This window comes from Megascapheus bottae, chromosome 7, assembly GCF_031878675.1.
Source record: "Megascapheus bottae isolate mThoBot1 chromosome 7, mThoBot2.hap1, whole genome shotgun sequence".
Taxonomy (NCBI): Eukaryota; Metazoa; Chordata; class Mammalia; order Rodentia; family Geomyidae; genus Megascapheus; species Megascapheus bottae.
Genome location: NC_143515.1, coordinates 32,917,023 through 32,939,665, shown reverse-complemented (window position 1 = coordinate 32,939,665; position 22,643 = coordinate 32,917,023). Strand labels below are relative to the sequence as shown.

Genomic DNA, 22,643 nt, shown 5'->3' with positions numbered 1-22,643 from the left:
ACCAGAAAAAGAAAAACTTCTTGTTTCATTGAATTGTTTTTCATGCTACATTAATATGATGTTAGATAAATGAAACTGGTAGCTCAGAAAGCCTGAGTGGAGCAGAGCCTCTAAGTCATAGAGTCTTGGATATGAACAGTGAGCTTTAATTGTTCACACTATCACACTATCATGGTTTGCTTCTGTACTACAGCAGAATAGAAAGGTCATCTCGACAGCTCATAGGGTCCCTTCCTGGACAGAAGGGAGGTCATATCGGAACTGGACCATACAAATATGCATTGCCTTCCACAGTTTAGTCATGAAGTATTTGCCTATCTTCTGAAAGCCCATACTCTGATACAGGGCCTGAGCCTCTGGCTGCATTTCACTAGTGTCAAGGACAACTTCACTGCAGCCCCGGTCCCGAGCAAACTGGAGGACAGTCCTGACCAGAGCTTTAGCTATCCCCTTTCCTCGGTGCTCCAACGCCACAGACATGCGAAACAGCTCTAACTGCTTCTTTTCCAAGGGAGGATCCTTGACAGGCAGGGCAGCCACCATGCCTACCACCTGCCCCCCACACTCAACCACCCAGAAGCAGGAGTCAGGGGAGCTCAGATAGGACTTGGTGATGTCAGCCATATCTGTGCGGTAACAATTGGCCACGTACTGCTTCCAGGGGAATCTGGCAAGGAACCATAGGAAGAAGAGCAGGGTAAAAGTACACACAGTGGCCAGGATCCAGGAGTCACAGAGCAGGAGTAGAGAGAGGGGCACCCCAAGTAAGAGCAGGAGTGCTCGGGGCAGCTTCAGCAGGTACCGGAAGGTGGCGGGGATGTGCTCCTCCATGCCCCTGGAGAACAAGGCCAGGACCTGGGTGCGGTCGTCCTTCTGGTACTTGCGGATGTGATAAGGAGCCATGGGAGACGTCTGTGTTGGAAATCTCACTGCCCACAAGCCAAAGCTATACCGGTATGCAAGGCTTTGTTGTAGCCCTGCAGAGAAAGAGGAGGCCATGTGAGTTCCACCTGTGACACATCTTCATCTGTATCTTCACCTATGACACCAAGTAAAACACAACTGTCTTCTTGGTTTGTTTTGCGGATTTACTCCAATAACTTACATGAATCACTGATGTACACAGGCCCTTCTGGGCCACTCTCCTACACTGTGTTCCCCAATCTCAAATTTCAGTTAAGCCATCACTCCCCCACTGCCCCTGCCCCCATAAAGGTTTAAACTACAGAGAAAGCAAAGCCTTCACGCCTAACAGTCCACATTTGAGGTCCCAGGAAGGTTATGGGACTCAAGTCCCACAATATGAGCCCAAGTCTGCCACCACTGTCCTCTCACCTGCTGACACAGGACCAAGAGTGCTCAGGCTATCCTTAGCCCTTCATGGCATTCAGGAGACACTCTGTCAGACCAGTCTGGCTGCTGGGGAGCAGAGCTGGTGGCCCCTTATTGGCTGACTCTTGCATATTTAACAGTTAAAGTCCAGCATCACAGAGCTGGCAGCAACAGAGGAGGGATTGCAGGTCTATTCACTTTGTGAACCGTGGGTCATTAAACTGGGGAGAGAAGCAGGCTATCAAAAAAAAAAAAAAAAAAAAAAAAAAAAGCAAAAGCAAAAGCAAGCCCAGGAGACCTCACACGTGAGAGAGCCTTTCACAACTTTTCTTGTTGCCAACAGGCTGAAGTATCCCTGATCCAGCACACCTGGCCTTCAATCCCCTTGTACACTATATACCTCAGGTATATAGAGACAGTGACACTAGCCCTAGATCCTCTCATTATCAGCAAGAGACCAAGTCCTTTTCAGCTGAGTTTCCCTTCTCTAAGCTGTGCCAGGTCCTAGAAAAAGGGATCTAGTGGCTTGCTCACTGCCATCTATATCTTTTCTCCTTTCTGTCAGGCCCTCATTCAGCAGTGGTGTGATGCACCTGCTGTGCTGCAGGTATTTTTTTTTTCATCCCCCAGCAGAGTTCACATCCACCTGACAGGCTCAGGACATGGGGTAGCTTCTGTGAGCACTCATGGTTGTTCAGAGCTTTCCCCATCACATTTCTCATATGGGTTTGCTGAGGATGGGCCTCACTAAGACAGGCCAAGTACAGCATAGAGGGGCAATCTCCTGCCCATAGGATCCTTTCTGTGAAAAGGATGCTCCCTTTCCCACAGAAGCTCAGCCTCTTTGCTGGATGACAGTGGAAGCTAGCATTGACCTATAGTGTTTGCCTTATGTTTAGTATGGTCAGGAGCTGAGTGGGCACTGGGATGAAAAGAGATGTTCTTGACATGGGGTCTTACACTGAAGGAGTAACTCAGGAGCTCTGGGCATCTGGGAGACAGGTGGGTGGCTTCACAATTATGGCATGATTGAAGAAGTTATACATGTGGCTTCTGCCCAGAGAGAGAGAGGTGGGGGGAGTGCAATAAGGAGGATGCTTAGGCACAGACCTCAGGAATCTTTGAGGTGTACCGGCAGTGAAGATAAATTAACCTTAGTCACAAAGTTACCATGTCTTTGCAGTTGCTTGGTAGAGTCTGGGTCTGGTGGTCACAGCCATCTCTGTATCTCTTTCCAGCATAGGCCATACATCTAGTTCGTGAGCCCTGACATCCTGTTTTTAGCCCCTATTCTTGCTCTTGCATATCAGCACCACCTAGGGAAGTATTGAAACTACTTTAGGTGTGTCCACAGGAAGATGCTGTGTTCTCTTTTCATCGGAGGCAAAATAACACGCATTGCTTAGCTCCAAATAAAGAGTTTAATGGAAAAGCTGATTTTCCAAGGATTACATTTTATAGGTAATAATGGAGAGCACTGGAATGTGGCACATGTGTGTGCTTTCAAATGGCTGAGGCAAATGAAAGGATGAATTGTGAAACAATAATCCTTGGCCAAAGATTTAAAAATCTAAGAGGTTCAAGGATCAGTAACTCGACTGAGCAACTCCCAGTTTGAACTGACAATCACTGGGCAATCATCCGGCAAAAATATTAGCTGTCAAAGGTTGTGGTGCCCCAATGCCCAGATTCTAGCAGGCTCTTTTGTGACTATTTCTTTGTTGGGCACCCATCCCTGAGTTACCTCCTTCACCCACAACTGATTTTCTTTATTCTTTGCTGATGAATGACAACATGATGCTGGTTTGATCTGAGAATTTCCACAACATAAATGGAATTGACAAACACAATAATTTTAGTGCATGATTTGTGAAGCTAAGAACATTGACAACACTGTGGAATGAGGATTGGTTTCAGTACTTGTTCAGTGGTTGTCCATTTACTCTAGCCCTGAGCCTCAGAGCTGCAGGATGGAAACTTCCAGCCAAAATGCAAGGGAAACCCTAAGATTCAAGTCTAGATTTGGAGCCCCTCAAGGGCTGAGACTTGCACCAACCCCATGTATGGGGAAACCTTGGCTAGCAGCCTTCCCATGGGACGTAGACTTGAGGAGAGTTGAAGTTTGGGGAAAGAGGGCTCCAGATAGAAGCTTGGGAGTTTCTAAGCTGCAGAGATTTGAAGAAGTCCTTGCACTTGAGCCTGAGGCAGCCTCACTGTGCAGTGCAGGGGGCTGAGACAGACTCTCCTGAATGTTCAAGTGGATCAAGGAGCTCTGGAAAAGCTTAATACTGCCAAGATTCCACTTCTCTGCCCTGATGAAACCGCTCATTTGTTGGATACAAATTTCTCAATGCTAGGCAGGTTGAGGTTTTATAAAATTAATCATTTCTGGAATGTCTTTGAGGAAACCATGATTCTAGTTCATTCTGTTACTAAATCATGGCAGGGGGCCCAGAAGTCCTGGGAGCTGGCCTGGCTCCTGATCTTTCTGTACCAGAGAAGTGAATGAGTGAATTGTGCCCTGGATGCAAAAGCACTTAAGATTCAGATCCTGTGATGTGACAGTGGTCGGTGGGGACCATGAGGCCTGGATAAGGGAAAGGCAAAGGGACAGCAAAACCCTTCCAGCTGTGTTAGCTAATGTCCATGTCACCTCTTGGAAGTATGACTGCTCTGGAAATGGGCAGACAGTTCTAGACACAAAATACTTAGCAAGCTCCATTTTATCCCCACTACTTAGAAAAAGTAAATTTCATTCTACTGTCATTGTGTTGGCCTTACAAGTCCTGGTGGCTGACACAGGAGAACTGGGGATCTGCTGTCAGTGTAGGGGACAAATATTAAAAAAAAATAACTAAGAAAGGGGAATTTTCTTCAAGAAAATTATGTACATTGAATCATACAATATATATTTTAAAATAGATTTTTGGAGCTATAATTCAAATACTTCACTTTTAAAAAATGGAATAACAAACTTCTAACATATTCTTATTTTGGGGTTATGTGTGCTGGTCCTGAGATTGCACTCAGGGCCCAAGTGCTGTCCTAGAGCTTTTTTGCTCAAGGTTAGAGCTTTACCACTTGAGCCATAACTCTACTTCTGGGTTTTGGAGGTCAATAGGGATCAGCATCTCACAGACTTCCCTGCTATGGCTGGCTTTGAACTGAGATATCAGATTTCAGACTCCTGAATAGCTAGGATTATAGATCTGAGCCACCAGATCCTGGCTTCTTTAGCATATTCTTAACTGTGTACAGCCACCACAATTTTAGAATATTTTTACCAGCCTAAAAGTCTGTAACCTTTAGCCCTTATACCTCCCTCTTCCTGTAGGCAGCTACCAGCTACCAACCTATTCTTTGTCTATAAATTTTCAAATCTTAAACTTTTTTTTTTTTGGTTGGTCGTGGAGCTTGAACTCTGAGCCTGGGTGCTGTGCCTGAGCTCCTCAACTCAAGGCTATCGCCCAACCCCTGGGCCTGGGCCCTGTCCCTGAGCTCAGCTCAAGGCTACCACCCTACCCTTGAGCCAAGCCCCACTTCCCGTTTTCTAGAGGTTAATTGGAGATAAGAATCTAAGGTCCTTTTGTGCAGGGCAGGCTTTGAACTTTGATCCTCAGATCTCAGCCTTCTAAGTAGCCAGGATTACAAAGGTGAGCCACTGCCTGGCTTTGTGGTGATGCTTACAGATATCATCTGTTTGGAGGCAGAGATGGGAAGGATCACAATCCAGGCCAGCTTGGGGCAAGTGGGGCTGGAGTTGGGGAGGGGAGGAGGCTACGTGGGGGAAACTTATCTTTGAAAAAAAAGGCAAAGAGCTTGAAGTGTGCTCAAGTGGCTTGAGTTTAAACTCCAGTACCTAAGGACAAAACAAAACACAGTAAGAATAAAATGAATTCCTGGGGCTGGGAGTTTGGCCTAGTGGTAGAGTGCTTGCCTAGTATGCATGAAGACCCAGGTTTGATTCCTTGGTACCACATACATAGAAAAAGGCCAGAAGTGGTGCTGAGGCTCAAATGGTAGAGCTCTAGCCTTGAGAAAGTCCAAGGACAGTGCTCAGGCTCTGAGCTTAAGCCCAAGACAGGCAAATAAATAAATAAATAAATAAATAAATAAATAAATAAATAATAAAAATAAAAAAGAATTTCTGCATGTAAGACACTCAGGGTCAGAGTAGCCAGAAATAAAGGATGGGATACAAATCGATAGATATAAGAACCTAGTACATTGTGGGTATTCATAAGCATTTACAATCTTTATTCCAGTTATATAAAAATCAAAATATATTTGAAACAAATATAGTAACAATAGTTATCTCTTAAGATATTATGGGCCTTATGCTTGCTAAACAGGAGTCAAAGTTTCTTTAATGCTAGAACTTTGTTAATATTGAAAAATTTCACAAAACATCTTTGGTTGACATTCTACAAATGATACCATCCAATAATGTCCCAATACTCTCTTCTTGTGAAGATAGTTTATATATCTGTAAAAAAAAGAAATATAAATTATGACTTGATAGATTCATGCACAAATAATAGTTATTACACATATTTTGTAACTCTTTTCAGTTGAATTAATGATAGATCATAAATATGATTAAACTATTCAAAGTATATGACAATTCAAGACATGTCAAATATTCATTTGTAATACAGATATGAATATTTAAAAAGCCAAATTTGCTACAAATAAAATACAATATCAAATTTTACTTTTTGTTTTCTGCCAGTCCTGGGGCTTGAACTCGGGGCTTGGGCATTGTCCTTGGGCTTTCCTTAAGGCTAGAGCCACAGCACCACTACTGGCTTTTTCTATATCTGTGGTACCAAGGAATCAAACCCAGGTCTTCGTGCATGCTAGGCAAGCACTCTACCACCAGACTAAACTCCCGGCCCTCACAATATCAACTTTAAAAGCTGACATCTAAAGTAGCATAGTGGCACATGCCTATAATCCCAGCATTGAGGAAGCCGAGATAGGATGATAGCAAATTCAAGGCTACCCTGAGCTATGTAGACTCAAAAGAAAATAAAAGGCCAGGTATGGTGGCTCATGCCTGTAATCTTAGCTACTTGGGAGGCTGAGATCTGAGGATCTTGGCTCAAAGCCAGCCCTGGCACTACAAAGCCAAGACACTCTTATCTCCAATTAATCTCCAGAAAACGGGAAATGGGCTGTGGCTCAAGGGTAGTGTGGTAGCCTAGAGCTGAAGAGCTCAGGGACAGCGCCCAGGCCTGGAGTTGCCCCATGACACCGCCCCCCCAAACAACAAAAAAAAAAGGCCAGGGTAGCACCCAAGGCTAGAGATTCAAGTCCCATGACTGACAAAAAACAAATAAACAAAACTCATTACATTAGCATTTCTCAGAAATTCAAAAACAGAAGCAACATTGTTCTTGGTCCTAAGCTCTAAAATATGGATTTACAAACCTTTTTGACTTCTGCAATATTTGTTATTTCAGGGAGATTTTCCAGAGAAATCTGGTGACCTTCTATTTGAGAGATAAGGCGTTCTTGATTTATCTGTTTTTCTTCTCCTTCAATGTAAACAAGTAGAACTGAAGTATCATTTGCTGAGATACCAAATTTTTTCAAAGCCTCTGAAATCTAAGGGATAAAAAAAAACAGAACAAATGAACCTACATCTCCTATGACTGAAACATCTCCTGACTTACCTTCTTCTTCAGTCAGGTTCTTCCTGTTTTCCTTATCCTCACTGTCCCCTTCAATATTCCCATCCTCACTCTACTACTACTGTCTGTAAAGAACTCTCCACTTATGCTGCCCCTTGCTCCTTTAGAATCTCGGCACACTAGTACCAAGTGACCCTCCAGGCATACACTCCTGACTTTCTACCTACATTTAGGCTTTGTCTATTATCTGATCCCCTTCTCCTTTGGCTTAGCTTTATAGTCCAACATTTTAAAAGGCCAGTCCCCACCGTACTCTTCTTCCTCCAGAATAAATGGCTTCTTTAGAATTCCTTTGAGTTGAATTCCTATCTCCATTGTTACTTATCTTAGTGCATCTTAACTTCTGTCTTGTTCATCTGACTCTCCTCAGAATTTTTTTTTGTCCTGTAACTTGTGAAGAATGATTTCAAGAGGCCAGGAGTGTGGCTTAGTGGTAGAGTGCTTGCCTAGTATGCATGAAGCTCTGGGTTTGATTCTTCGGAACCACATGCATAGAAAAATCCAGAGGTGGTGCTGTGGCTCAAGTGGTAGAGCACTAGCTCAAACATAGTCCTCAGGCGCTGAGTTTAAGCCCCAGGACTGGTAAAAAAAATACATATATTTCAAATGATCTCTAAGAGATAATAGTTATGTGGTAAATTTTATTGCAGACACTGGTCAATTCTGTTTTCATGCTAAGCACATTTATGATTTTTTTTCTATCGTATTTTAAAATCATCATAAGCGTTCTAAAGTTTCCTCTGGCTATAACAACTTGGTTGTGATATTAACACTAAAACACCATCAGCAAAAGTTTAGCCCTGAGTACAGTTATATGTGAAAAAGGAACTAGAGAGGCTAGGCAGAGACAGGATAGATGGGGGCAAAAGTTTAGCCCTGAGTACAGTTATATGTGAAAAAGGAACTAGAGAGGCTAGGCAGAGACAGGATAGATGGGGGAAGGGGGGGAGAGAACAATGGAAGAGGTGACTCTGCTCAAGATGCATTGTAGTCATAAAGCATACACTGACATGCTGAATTAAATCTTTTTGTAGAACTCTTTAAAGATAATAAAAATAAATTAAAACACATATAAAAGTTTCAATAACTATGATTAAAAAAGATTTCTAATTGAGCATTAATCCTGGCTATTCAGAACCCTGAGCCCTGGAGTTGCTCAAAGCCTTTGAGTTTCAAAGCCAGTCCAGGATGAACGTCTCTGAGACTCCATTTCCAATTAATTAGCAAAATGTTAGACTGGAATTATGGTTCAAGTGGTATAATGGCATCTGTGAGCAGGAAAATCAAGCAAAAACATGAGGAAGGCCTTGAGCTCCAGCCCTCAATACTGTTGTAGAAAGAAGAGGAGCGGGACCAAGAGTTTGGCCTAGTGGTAGAATTCCTGCCTAGCATGCACAAAAACCTGGGTTAGATTCCTTGGTACCACAGACATAGAAAAAAGCTGGAAGTGGTGTGTGGCTCAAGTGGTAAGAGCACTGGCTTTGAGAAAGTCCAAGGACAGTGCTCAGGCCCTGTGTGTAAGGCCCAGGATTGGCAAAAGAAAAAGGAGAATAAAGGATGGGGAAGATGAGGAAGGAAAGGAAAGGAAGATTTCCTATGAGGATTCAAACCACATGCACTGGCTATTAAGAGCTGTGCTAGATACCAGCAAGTTCTAGACACTGGATATAGCAAAGACATGTATGTATGCTACTCTCAAGGAGTTTCAGTTTAGAAACACAAAACATGCATGCCTAATGTTTTCCCTCAGTATTTAGATATTGACAAAATCCTAAGGTATCTTCCTGACTCTACTTGGTAAGGTTAAAACTACTAGGTTCATTTAGTTTAGTTAAACTTTTATGTATTCAAATGGAAACTGACCATAGAGCTTATTTGTCTAGTAAGGGACAGTGACCAGAGCACTGCTCAGGTTTATCTTGACTCATTACTAATAACTGCTTGCAGAAACTTAGTCTGCAACCCAACACGGAGGAACATATTCACATGTTCAGACAAGATCAACAGAAATAAAGTCAATAAATCCTATGTTACATTGTTATTTGGGGAAAGGTTGAAAATAACTTCCGTAGACAAAGTTCTTGTCTTCATTTTTCCCAGTTTGTAGAGGTGAACTGCCTTATTTGCTGCCACAAGTATCTGAAATGGATCGACAATCTAACAAAGAAAATAAAAAGAATACAGAGAGATTATGGAGCATTCTGAAAATATGCAGACTTATACAGACTTATACAGTTGTTTGACTTTATCATGATTCTTACAGACTAATCTTCAAAATTATTATATCAAGGATCAGGGATCTATCTATCTATTATATGTAATACATAATTTCCTATATAAAATTCTCTAATGTAATATATAAGTCCCTGTATTATTTTAAGAGAATTATATATAATATATACATGTATTACATATATATGATTTTAAAGTTGTACAATACTTGAGATAAATAATACCAAAAGAATCAAAATAACTAAAGTGAAAGCTAATATGGGAAAGTCCACAATCTAAACATTTTAGCTATTTTGCTTTCTTTGATCCTCCAAGTACTCAATATAGAAAATTATGAGACAACTGAGGCAAATAATGTGTAGGTTTAATTCCCAGCTCTACCTTTCCATCCAGTTTCTTAGTGTCCTATCTGTTAACCACAGAAAATAACCGATAGAATTACTGAACACTGAATGAGGATATAAAAAGCATTGAGAACAATGCTAGAGACAAAGTAAGCACTGTGTAAGAGCTGGCAAGGACTTGCTCAGGCACAGTAAGTGGCAGCGCTGGAACAGGCCAGAGGAACATGATCCCACAGTATGGGCTCTCAACAACTTGGCTTTGCCTCCTTCATAGGCACAGTCTTGTTCAAAACTCACTTGACAGGTAAGAAGCTGAAATCTGGGTACCTGCTTGACCACAAATGGGGTCAGAGTTAGACCTCAATTTTTTCTATTTCCAAGGGAAGAATCAGTCACTTTTGCATCCATTCATTATTAAATTTAAGGTTGGCCTATTCTGACTTGGGTAAGAACTTTTTACTTGAAGATAACACAATTTTAGGCTAATTTATAACACTGTGAATAATTAACAGATTTTTTTTTTCTTTTGGGGGAAGGCTGTCCTGGGACTTGAAATCAGGAGCATGGGTGCTGTCCCTGAACTCTTTTGCTCAAGACTTGTACTCTACCATTTGGGTCACAGCTCCACTTCCAGCCTTTTTGGTTGTTAACTGGAGGTAAGGATCTCCTGGACTTTCCTGCTTCTAACGATAATCCTCAGATCTCAATCTAAGATCACAGGCATGAGCCACGGGTGTCCCAAAAATTAACATATTCTTAAATGCACAGTATAGCTAATCCATTCTTTACATTCTATACTTACCATTGTAGGATTTATCAGTGAGCCGTCCAAGGTGCCTTCCATGGCCTTTTTTCTCAAGTCTCCAGAATTTTTTACATCTTTAAATAACAGAAGGGTCACCCTGCATTCAGGAAATAGGTCTAGTTGATGTGTTAACTGCATTTCAGACAAGTAGGAATCTACTAGAAAAAAAAAAAAAGACCAAAAGATGTATGAATTCAAAAGCTGGGATGATCATTTGCTAATTTACAAATACTCTTGCCAACAAATGGAAGCAATTTTAATGAAAAGTAATAAAACGATTATATTACAAAAATCCATCTTTAAAGCATATCTGGTATCTCTGTGAGATGTTATCTTTCTAATCCTGCTCAGCTGTTTCTGCTTCTTTTGTATGCATGGGAAAAAGTCGAGTTAGCTAGTCCCCTGCTCATCAGATGGATGCTCCTATGTGTGGTTAAGGGGCTGTTTCCCCAGGGTATAACCAAAAGCAGAATGCCAGGAATTTATGGAGCCCAGGCTTCTTGAGATATTAATGAGACGTCATAAGATGCACAGAACTGGGAGTTCGTGACTTGGAGCTATAATCCTAGCTACTTAGGAGTCTGAGATCTGAGAGTGCAGTTCAAAGCCAGCCTGGGCAGGAAAAGTTCATGGCTCATATCTTCAATTAACTACCAAAAAGCCAGAAGAGGTACTGTGGCTCGAGTGGTAGAGCACTAGCCTTGAGCACAAAAGTTCAGGGACAGCGCCCTTGTCCTGAGACCGGAATACACACACACACACACACACACACACACACACACACACACACACACAATAAAGATATGTGAAAAATGCACCAAAATATAGCCATCCATCTTGAGTAGTGAGACTGTTCATTTATATTATTCCCTAGCTTTAAAAAAAAAAAAAGTATTTGTAAAGCCAGGTGTGGTGGCTCACGCCTGTAATCCCACCTACTCAGGAAGCTGAGATCTGAGGATCAAGATTCAAAGCCAGCCTAGGCACTACAAAGCCAAGAGACTCCTATCCCCAATTAATCACAGAAAATGGGAAGTGGGGCTGTGGCTCAAGGGTAGGGTGGTAGCCTTGAGCTGAAGAGCTCAGAGACAGAGTCCAGGCCCAGAGTTCAAGCCCCATGCACCCACCTCCCAAAAAGTATATGTACATTCTGAATTTTTTGATGTGTATATTCTCAGTTTTCCATAGTGAGCAAATAAAATCTTAACATTTATAATCAGAAAGGGAAAAAGATCTTGTTTTTTTTTTTTTTTAACACAAGGGGGAAATGAAACCTTAGAAGGACTCAAGCTAGTTTGTTTAGTGTAATTTGCTCATTTAGGCTGGAAACTTAAGAATCATCATTAGGTGCTGCTTTGTTTTGTCCTCTGTGAAATTCCTGTTGGAATTTAATTCCTATTATGAGATCTTAAAAGGTAGGTCCAGCTGGGACCTTTGAAAGGTAATTTATACTTTGCCATCATAAGAAGATGAATTTAAGAATCATGTAATTAATGGGTTGATAGTCTCTAGAATGAGTAGGCCATAATTTGGCTAAGTCTCCTAATGTGCGCTCTGACACTTCAGGACTGTCTGTAAGGCTATCACCAAATGTGTCCTTGGGCCAGATCAGCCAAAACAAACACATTTTCTTTTAATAATTACCCTAACTTACCTGTAATATTAAGTAACAAAAAATGTACTACAAAAGGTACCTTTTACTCAAACTCATATTCAATCACTATAGTCTTGAATTCTGTTTATCTTCTAAATACAGTCCTGATTTGTGCATTTCTCTCCTAAACCCACTACTGCAATCTCTTATCTATAGCAGTAGCCTCTTAAGAGTGTTTTCCCGGCAATGAAATCCAGGCTGTCCTACTACCCAATCTCTACCAATAGGCAAAATGTTCCCTTTGATATGTGAGGACAGGTCATCAGGGAAAGTGAACCATGGACAAAGAAGAAATACTGTACTAACAAATAGCTTGATTAAAAACACATAGGGGCCCGGGAGTTTGGCCTAGTGGTAGAGTGCTTGCCTAGCATGTGCGAAGACCCGGGTTCGATTCCTTGGGACCACACACATAGAAAAAAGCCAGAAGTGGTGCTGAGGCTCAAGTGGTAGAGTTCTAGCCTTGAGAAAAATCCAAGGACAGTGCTCAGTCCCTGACCCTAGCCTAGGACTGGCAAAAAAAAAAAAAAAAAGCACATGGACATTGTTCTCTTTGCTTTACATCTTGCATTTCCTCAATCATCTGATACCTTTCAATTTAAAAAAAAGGAAAAGAGCAACTTTCTCCCTGACTTTATTTGCTCACTCAAATAATTACTGTGTTTTGGGAAACTGAGCAAGAATATATTAAAGACACTTATTCAGGAGGTGTTGTGTGGGGGAGTGGGGGTCCTTTTCAGAAATGACTACCTTGGGCACAAAAAGTATGCCAATAAAAATGTCTTAAGTGTAGACTCCAGCCTACACATTTTATAAGGCCCACAAAATCACCTTGTACATGATGGGAAATCTATGCTTTTTATTGGCTTCTCTCAGCTTTCTCCTTGAATTGTCTGTTTTTTTTTTTTTTTTTTTTCTGGCCAGTGCTGGGATTGAGCTCAGGGCCTGAGCACTGTCCTTGGACTTTCTCAAGGATAGAGCTCTACCACTTGAGCCTCAGCACCACTTGCAGCTTTTTTCTATGTATGTGGTACCAAGGAATTGAACCCGGGTCTTCGTGCATGCTGGGCAAGCACTCTACCACTAGGCCAAACTCCTGGCCCTTGAAGTGTCTTTTTACTTCTTCTGATATCAGAAAAAGTAACTTGCCCATTTTTTGGTCATGGGTGCCTCCCTACCACCTGAATCATGCCTTCAGTCCAACATTTTGCAGGTTAATTAGAAATGGACTCTCATTTTTCTGCCTGGGCTGGCTTTGAATCTAGATTTCAGCCTCCCTAGTAGATAAGATTACAGTCATGAACCACTGACGCTAGACTTGTATGGTTAATTTTGTATAGCCCATGAATGAGGTTATGAATATCCAAAATGGCTCTTGGCAGTAATGGGTCTGAAAGTAATGTTCAAATATTTGTGTCATAATTATCTAAATTTAATGGGAAAACCTTAAAATTTCTGGGGCCAATTGACACCATTGTGAAAACAGTAAGAAATGCTAAATATAAATATATCAGGTAAAAAGGCAAACACTCTTAAAATAGTAAATAAAAGCTGGATGCCTGTGGATCATGCTTCTAATAGTGGCTACTCAAGACACTGAGCTCTAAGAATTATGCTTTGGAGCCAACAAGGGCAGGAAAGTCTGTGAGACTCTCACTGCTAATTAAGCTCCAAAAAAGCCAAAAGTGGAACTGTGGCTCAATATGTAGAGCACTAGCCTTGAGCAAATAAAGTTTAGGGACAGTGTCCAGGCCCTGAGTTTAAACCTCAGTACGTACATGTATGTACACACACACACACAAACACTTCAAAAAAAAAATACCCATGATGACAGAACATTGGTTGTACCTGCTATCAGATGTGCATGCACCTATGTCTGGATTATGTATCGCTTTTCCTTCCTTGTAAAATTTTAAGTATTTAAAAAAAAATATGTCTTAGTGGCTCACACCTGAAATACTAGACACTCAGGAGGCTGAGATCTGAGGATCAAGGTTCAAAGCCAGCCCAAGCACAAAAGGACCTAGACTCTTATCTCCAATTAACCCCTAGAAAACGGGAAGTAGGACTTGGCTCAAGGGTAGGATGGTAGCCAAGAGCTAAGGGACAGCGCCAAGGCCTCAGGGGTAGGGCTTTAGCCTTGAAATGAAGAGCTCAGGGGCAGTGCCCAGGCTGAGTTCAAGCCCCCCTTGACCCCCTCCCCACACAAAAGTCTTTTAATTTTTCTTCTGTGACAACATAAACTTGAAATCCAGGGGCCAGGTTCTGTAACAAGATCTTGCTCTTGTGATGCTCTGTTGAGAGTCCTAGCTTTGTGTCGCGGTACCCAAGGCCACGATCTGGGTCTGGGTGCTTCCTATCTTTCGGCTTCAAACCACCCAGCATCCCAAGAGCTACTCGGCTGCCCTTTCTTGCTGACTCCTCCTTCCCTCAGAGTTCATTCGCTACAGCACCCAGGCATCTGGCCCACGTTTTATTGGACAAGTTCGTTCTCGGTCCTGAGCCGTGGGCCTCACCGTGTTGCTTTACGGGATGGGGATTTCCGGGGCCGCACGGTCACCCGCGGCCTCCCACTGAACTGGAGTCGAGGATAGCGGCTTTGATCCTCACTTTCCGAGTCTGGCCGGGCGAGGGGACGTCAGTATCAGCTGACAGGACCGCTCTCAGTATCGGCACAAGAAAGCCGACAGCACGGCTGGGCCCCGGCGCGGTCCACGGCGCCCCAGCCGCCACCTCGCGGACAGAACTCCCCGTCCGCTCGCGGTCCGCCCAGGAAGATTCCCTTCCGGTTACAAACCCGCAACTTCCGGGACGGGGCGCGATCCCGCCCCACCCCACCCCGTCCTCCTGGAGCGGGCTTCCGGGGAGACTGGCTCGGGAGCCACTCCCGAACACCACATCTTTCCGGATCCCGGCGCGCCGTCTTAGGACGACCCTCCTCCTGTGCGCGGGCCTTTTTCTCCCTAGTTCCAGGTCTCGGGCGGATGCGAGGCACAGGCATGATTCCGTCACTTCCGGCGGAGGCGGAAGCCGCCCGCGGGCTGGAGCTGGACATGGAGGTTGGCTTGTAGGCGTTGCCTTTGTTCCTGTTCCTGTGAGAAGAGGAATGCCATGCACCAAGATAGCTTCAGCATTCCTTCCCACTGCCTGGCATTCCACGGTTATTTTCCTGTAAGGCCTCGACCGACTTGGTGCTGTGGCAGCAGTCGCGGGGCGGGGCGCAGCCTGGCTCCCCTCCCGGTCCCTCGGGGAGGGTCACTTTTGGATGACATCCGACCAGGCAGTCTGACTCTTCATCTAGAGTAGCCTCAGAATCTGTAATCTTTTTTTTTTTTCCTGTTCTGGGTTTGAGCTCAGGGCCTGAGCACTGTCCTTGGACTTTCTCAAGGCTAGAGCTCTACCACTTGAGCCTCAGCACCACTTCTGACTTTTTTCTATGTATGTGGTACCGAGGAATCGAACCCGGGTCTTCATGCATGCTAGGCAAGCACTTTAACCACTAGGCCAAACTCCCGGCCCCAGCATAAACTCTTTTAGTCAGTTTGTGTGTAAATGTAGTGAACCTTGTATATGTTATCATCATGCATGGTTGTGTTTTAGAAGCTAGCTGCCATATGAGAGACAATCTCTAGTTTATCTCTCTGAGCCTGGTTTATACTTCACTTAAAATAAGTTTTTCAGGTCCATCCATTTCCTTGCAGATGATGTAATAAATATTCTAGTGGATGAGTAAAATTCCATTATGTATATGTACCACATTTTCTTGGTCCACTCATATATACAATACCTGGGCTCTTTCCATAACTTGGCTATTGTGAACAGTGCAGCAGTGAACATGGATATACAAGTGGCTTTATCATATCTTGACTTGTGATGTTCTGGATACTCAGGAGTGGTATGGCTAGATCATAGGATAGTTCTATTTAGTTTTTTGAGGAATCTCCAAACTGCCTTCCAGACTATATTGTACTACACTGTAAATGGATTTTCATTTTCTTTATGGTTGGGGCCCTTTATTACAGTTTGCCTTTGCTTGGAAAAAACAGGCAAATGACATTGCTGTCAAATGATTAAATGCTATGAAGAAAGGGATGGCTCTAGGCTTGCTAGTTAAGAAACATCTCTCCAGGACTGAAAGTGTGGCCCAGGTAGTCAAGCACCACCTTGTGAGACAAAGCATAGAACCCTGAATTCAAGTCTACTGTCAGGAAAAATAAACAAGAAAGTAACATCACACCAAAAAAATAGGACCCTATACATTGTAGGCAGTCCTAAATTGATTTTTTTTTTTTTTGCCAGTCCTTGGGCTTGAACTCAGGGTCTGGACGCTGTCCTTGAGCACTTTGGCTCAATTTTAGGGCTCTACCATTTGAGCCACAGCACCAAGTCTAGCTTTTTCTGTGTATATGTGGTGCCAAACAATCAAACACAAGTTTTGTGCATGCTAGGCAACACTCTACTACTAGGCCACACTCCCAGCTCCCTGAATTTATTTATTTCTGAATTTATTTTTAATTTTATAATTTAACTTTAAAAAATATAAAGGACCAGGAAGGTTTTTGTTTGTTTTTTGGTCAGTTATGAGGCTTGAACTCTAGGCTTTGGTGCTTTCCCTGACTTGAGCCACAGCACCACTTCCTTTTCTGCTAATTAATTAGAGATAAAAGTCTCACCGACTTTAGTGCCTGGGCTGCTTTGAGCCACAATCCTCAGATCTCAGCCTCCTGAGAAGCTAGGATTACAGGTGTGAGCCATTACCTGGCTTTGTGGTGGTGCTTACAGATTTATAGATTTTTTCAAAACCCAAAACTGCATACTAAAAAGGATTTTTAGTTTTTACTTTTTTTTTTTTTTTTGGTCGATCATGGGGCTTGAATTCTAGGCCTGGGCGTTGTCCCTAAGCTCTTCAGCTCAAGGCTACTTGCCCTGCTCGAGAGCCACAGTGCCACTTCTGGTTTTCTAGTTATTAATTGGAGATAAGAGTCTCATGGACTTTAGTGTCAGAGCAGGCTTAGAATTGAGATCCTCAGATTTCAGTCTCCTGAGTAGTTAGGATTATAGGTGTGAGCCACTGTGCCTGGCTTGCCTTTTTTTTTTTTTTTAAATAGCAAAGTCAATTCCTTTATTTTCAACTACAGGGAAATATGGATTTCGGTTCTAGAGATCTAATTTGCTGATGTTAAATAACTTTTCTAAGAATATTACTTATTCTCTATGATGTATAAACTCACCTAAATATGAGTGTTAAAATGAATTTAACCCTGAAAGTCTTATGTGAACAAACAATATTAATGTAGAACACTCAGATTCCATCAACTATTTCTAATCATGTGACTATTAACCCCAAGATGTAACTTTTTTTTTTTGGTGTGACGCTTGAACTCATGGCCTGGCCTGAGCTGTCTCAACTTTTTTGCTCAAGGCTAGCTCTCTACCACTTTGTGCTACAACACCACTCTGGTTTTCTGGTGGTTAATCCGAGATAAGTCTTATGGACTTCTCTGCCTGGGCTGGCTTTGAACTCAGATCCTCAGATCTCAGCCCCTTGAGTAACTAGATTAGGCCAAGCGCCTGGCAGAAATGTTAATTCTTGATAAAGTAACATCTCAGTTATAATAGCCATTTCCTTTTTTAACATTGTTAGGAGAATTCAATATATATATATATATATATATATTTTTTTTTTGCCAGTCCTGGGGCTTGAACTTAGGGCCTGAGCACTGTCCTTGGGCTTTCTCAAGGCTAGAGCTCTACCACTCGAAGCACAGCACCACTTCCAGTTTTTTCTATATATGGAGTACTAAGGAATTGAACCCGGTCTTCATGCATGCTAGGCCAAACTCTTAGCCTGGAAAATTCAATATTAAATCAGTAGGAGAGACCAGGTACCACTCCTTGTTGTATGTGTGGTAGGACAATTGAACTTATGGGTGCCAGGTTTTTAAGTAATTATCCTAAGTCCTTTAGAAAGTAAAGCCTGAGGCAAGGTTTAAATCATTGGTATTTTATTTAAGAAACATAGGAACCAGTCGAGTAAAAGCTTTACAGTGATCCAGGAAGACATGCAGCTTCTTTGGCAGGCAGTTGACTCAGTAGGCTAGAGCTCCTCTGGAAGACCTACAGGCAAGAGTCATCTCCACCAAGAAAACAAGAAGGGGCATTTCCTTGCCAGGCTCCCTTCTGTCCTCACTGGTTCAATAATAAGACACACAGAGGAGGAGGATTCTCCACACTATCATTACTTCACTTTTCAGTGGTAGCTCAGAAAGCCTGTTGTGCAGCATTTCCTCTAAAGTGTGGGTATATAAAAAAAAGCTTGTGGGCTGGGAGTTTGGCCTAGTGGTAGAGTGCTTGCCTGGCATGCATGAAGACCTGGGTTCAATTCCTTGGTCCCACATACATAGAAAAAAAAGCCAGAAATGGTGGTGAGGCTCAAGTGCTAGAGCTCTAGCCTTGAGAAAGTCCAAGGACAGTGCTCAGGCCCTGAGCTCAAGCCCAGGACTGGCAAAAAAAAAAAAAAAAGTTTGTAAAGCCTTAAGGACGAAGTAGGCCCACAGTCAAGTTGTATTCTAGTAAGCTCAGAGATCTCAAAAAGGCTTGCTGGCAAAAACAGGGAAATCAAGGAGTGTGGTCCTAGAGAGATGGAGATGTCAATAAAAAGGAGGTAGAGGGAAACTGTCATGGTGGCATATACCCTGAAACTGCATGGAATAATAATGAAATAAGACACAGGTACCTAGTAGAAAAAGGAATCATTCATTTGGGGGTAGGGTTAGGAGAGAAGGCTTTATGGAGATGTGGCATATGAAGTAAATAGATTCACTGAGACTACAAGAGATAGTACAGTCAAAGGAACAATCTGTAAGACAAAGAAAAAAGGCATAAGTGTTATAGCCCAATATACTCATGAAAGATCTTCAAAAGTTAGCTCAAAGTTAGCTATAGGAAACCTTGACATGGGAATGACACTGAAACCTGAAAGCACTCAAGATTGAGACAGAATTATGAGTAATTCAGTAAGATCCTATATGGAGACTCCTTCCACAGTAAAGTTTGTATTATAGGTTCAAGTCATGACAGGGCACTCAATAGCCTACACACACTTAAAAATTACCTAGGCTACCAGATGAGGATAGACCTCCAAAGCAATTCACTTGGCAATTGAAATATTCATTACACTTGCTCTCAAGCCTATACTTCTGTCCTCTACCCAAGCCCATTAAAATGTCAATAAGAATTTTTTTTTCTTTTTTGTGGGTCATGGGGCTTGAACACTGTCCCTTAACTCTTCACCCTTCCCCTGGGCCTGGGTGTTGTCTCTGAGCTCTTCAGCTCAAGGCTACCACCCTACCTTTTTTTTTTTTTTTTGCCAGTCCTGGGCTTGAGCTCAGGGCCTGAGCACTGTCCTTGGACTTTCTCAAGGATAGAGCTCTACCACTTGAGGCTCAGAACCACTTCCGGCATTTTTTTTTCTATGTATGTGGTACCGAGGAATCGAACCCAGGTCTTCATGCATGCTAGGTAAGCACTTTAACCACTAGGCCAAACTCCGTTTTTCTAGAGGTTAACTGGAGATAAGAGTCTCAGGTCCTTTTGTGCTTGGGCTGGCTTTGACCTTGATCCTCAGATCTCAGCCTCCTGTGTAGCTAGGATAAGAAGCATGAGCCATTGCACCAGGCTAAAGGAATTTTTAAAGAGGAAAATTCTCAAGACATTGGAGAGATGACAAATGATAGATGAGAAATGATGGTAAAATTTTCAAGAAATAAGATAGAGGGGGAAGAAGAAACTTTAAACTAGTAACATTCAACAAATACAATATTCATTAAAAAGTAACAGCTCTGGGCTAGGAGCATGGCCTAGTGGTAGAGTGCCTGTCTAGCGTGTGTGCGTGTGTGCGTGTGTGTGTGTGTGTGTGTGTGTGTGTGTGTGTGTGTATAGCAACTTTTAGAAATTGAAAATAAGAGAGCTGGCCATTTGTGGTATGCACCTACAGTCACAACTACTCAGAAGGATGAGGCAATAGGGTTACTTGGGATCTCATCTATTTAAAATGTGCAGGGTTGGGAGTTTGGCCACATACACAGAAAAAGCCAGAAGTAGTGTTGTGGCACAAGGGATAGAGCTCTAGCCTTGAGAAAGCCCAAGGACAGTGCTCAGGCCCTGAGCTCAAGCCCAGGACTGGCAAAAAAAAGAGAGGGGGGGGGGGGAGAAAGAAAAGCTTAGCATAAACTATCATTGCCAGTGCTGGTGGTCCACACCCATAATCCTAGCTACTTTGGAGGCTGAGATTTGAGGATCCCAAGGTTCAAAGTTAATGTAGGCAAGAAAAGTCCATGAAAGTCTTATCTCCAATTAACTACCAGCAAAAAACAGAAGTGCCGCTGTGGTTCTAGTGGTAGAACAATAGCCTTGAACAGAATGACAAAAGCCCCATGACTGACAAAAAAAAGGAAAAAAAAAAGGTATATGAAGGAGAGATGGAAGGAGTCTTACCTTAGCTATACAGTGTATGCCTATGGCTCTGAGTTCAACCTCTAGTCCTCCATTGGGATAAGAATGGGAAGAGACACACTTCAGAAAAATTGAGTGAAATGCAGAAAAGAGAAAAAAAATTGAATGAACTTAGAGGTTTCAGAAAATCTAGTATCGAGGTAGAAGTTTCCCCAGAGAGAAAACTGTATAAAATGAAATCTTCCTTGCCAAACTGGAAGAGCTCACTAAATTGTAAATTCAAAAGTAGGAAGTGGAGGCCAGGAGTTTGGCCTAGTAGTAGAGTACTTACCTAGCATGCACGAAGTCCTGGGTTCAATTCCTTGGTACCACATGCATAGAAAAAAGCTGGAAGTGGTGCTGATGCTCAAGAGGTAGAGCTCTACCCTTGAGAAAGTCCAGGGACAGTGCTCAGGCCCTGAACTCAAGCCCAAGACTGGCAAAAAAAAAAAAAAAGTAAGAAGTGGAGGTGTGGCTCAAACAGTACAGGCCTTCAAGTTCTAGTACCACCATCATAAAACAAAGAATACATATTGGGGGTAGGGTAAAGAAAAATACATCAAGAAACCCAAGACAAAGAGGATTCCAAAACTTGTAGGGAAAAATTACACGTCACAAAATAAAAGCTCTGCAACCACAACTGCCTAGGATTTCAAAAGCAGCAACAAAATCCAGAACAATGAATAGATCTGCTTTAAAAACTTACCTGCAATCCTACAGCTAAGCAAACTATTGAGGCAGAAGAGTAAAGTAAGTCCATTTTAGTTAGTCAACTCAAAAAAAATTATATCCTATTCACCGTTGAAAGGTACTGAAAGGATATTCCACCACACAGGGAAGTAAACCATGAAAGAAGCAGCTATGGGATCCCACATACACAAGGAGGAGCTCAGAAATCAACAGGGTGAAGGGGAAGGAAAATTCTGAAACAGATGCTATGTCCCCATTCTAAAGAATAGACCTTGCAGATCACAGGTTAATTTGTATTCCTTCAAAAATTAGTCTTTGAGGGCCGGGAGTTTGGCCTAGTGGTAGCGGGCTTGCCTAGCATGCATGAAGACCCGGGTTCGATTCCTCGGTACCACATACATAGAAAAAAGCTGGAAATGGTGCCTTGAGAAAGTCCAAGGACAGTGCTCAGGCCCTAAGCTCAAGCCCAGGACTGGCAAAACAAAACAAAACAAAACAAAACCCTAGTCTTTGAGAATATAACTTCCTCTGAATATAGAAAGTTTTTAAAGAGGTAAATATTACAAGGATGGGCCCTCATCCAATCTGAGGGTGTAGGTCCTCAGTCAGTACAGCATTTGTCTAGCATTGGAAGGCCCTGGATACAATATTTCCATATACTTGTATCAGCACACACACACACATGTGCATGCCAGCCATGTACAAGAGAAATTTCAGAGGAGACTGAAACCAATTCTTGTCTCTAAAGTGTGAAAAAAGAGATTTCTGCTATTTAAGCCACCCAGTCGGCACAATTTAGTTAATAGCAGGTCTAGGAACTAATATTGTACAGAGTAAAAGGCTCCAGAAATGAGATTTTATGGTATTAGAGTTATCGGTGATTATTAGTGATAGGACCAGAGGAAAAGGGGAAAACAAGATGGAGAAAATAAGATTTTATGTTATTAGAGAGATGGGCGATAATTAGTGATAGGACCACAAAAAGAGGGGAAAAGAGAAGACACGAAACACAACCGTGGTACACTATAGGTCATAATGAATATTTTACCTAGTAACAAACTCCTAAGAATGGTTTTTTAAAAAGCTGGGAGACAACCATGGTTTAATTTATATAAGTATCACAACAGAACTCCTAATCTACCATAGTAGAAATCTGTTAATAGACAGTACCACAAGTTGACAAATCAAGAGGTGGCATATAATTTAAACAGTACAACCAAATACCAAAAAATAATGCAAAAATACTGAGAATTAAACAGTGTGGGGAAACCCTGCTGCTTGCTATCTGCACTTCAGCACATACATGCTCAGTGACCTCAGTGATGCAGTCAGGAGCCAGATGGCGCCTGGCCCCACCCACCTGGAGCAAGTGGGGCTTGTCTCAGGACGCCATTGGC

The 22,643-nt window shown here is 42.4% G+C and overlaps 2 protein-coding genes across 3 annotated transcripts; both read right to left on the bottom strand.

Moving 5' to 3' along the window:
• On the bottom strand, positions 1–1,423 carry LOC150060572 (N-acetyltransferase 8F1-like). The gene is made up of 2 exons (XM_090336126.1): positions 1,336–1,423; positions 1–977 (listed from the first exon to the last, which is right to left on the bottom strand). Exon 2 carries the CDS (start codon positions 901–903, stop codon positions 220–222), a length of 684 nt encoding a protein of 227 aa, XP_090192252.1. The 5' UTR covers positions 904–977; positions 1,336–1,423; the 3' UTR covers positions 1–219.
• A 4,143-nt stretch (positions 1,424–5,566) lies between these two features.
• On the bottom strand, positions 5,567–15,009 carry Tprkb (TP53RK binding protein). 2 transcript variants are annotated; one of them, XM_090336681.1, is made up of 5 exons: positions 14,580–15,009; positions 10,407–10,567; positions 9,063–9,185; positions 6,766–6,942; positions 5,567–5,818 (listed from the first exon to the last, which is right to left on the bottom strand). In XM_090336681.1, the coding sequence occupies exons 2-5, from the start codon at positions 10,545–10,547 to the stop codon at positions 5,732–5,734; spliced, it is 528 nt and encodes a 175-aa protein (XP_090192807.1). In that variant the 5' UTR covers positions 10,548–10,567; positions 14,580–15,009; the 3' UTR covers positions 5,567–5,731. The 2 variants fall into 2 exon arrangements, with proteins under 2 accessions (XP_090192807.1, XP_090192808.1); XM_090336682.1 differs by having other exon boundaries at positions 10,407–10,564.
• Positions 15,010–22,643: the final 7,634 nt, after the last annotated feature.

Bases quoted from the DNA above. Each gene is read 5' to 3' on its own strand.
- LOC150060572 (XM_090336126.1), bottom strand. From the start codon at position 903: ATGGCTCCTTATCACATCCGCAAGTACCAGAAGGACGACCGCACCCAG.
- Tprkb (XM_090336681.1), bottom strand. From the start codon at position 10,547: ATGCAGTTAACACATCAACTAGACCTATTTCCTGAATGCAGGGTGACC. The intron at 9,186-10,406 runs GTAAGTATAGAA...TTTCTTTGTTAG, and splicing joins CACTGATAAATCCTACAATG to ATTGTCGATCCATTTCAGAT. The intron at 6,943-9,062 runs GTAACATAGGAT...TTTATCCCTTAG, and splicing joins ACCTTTCCCCAAATAACAAT to ATTTCAGAGGCTTTGAAAAA.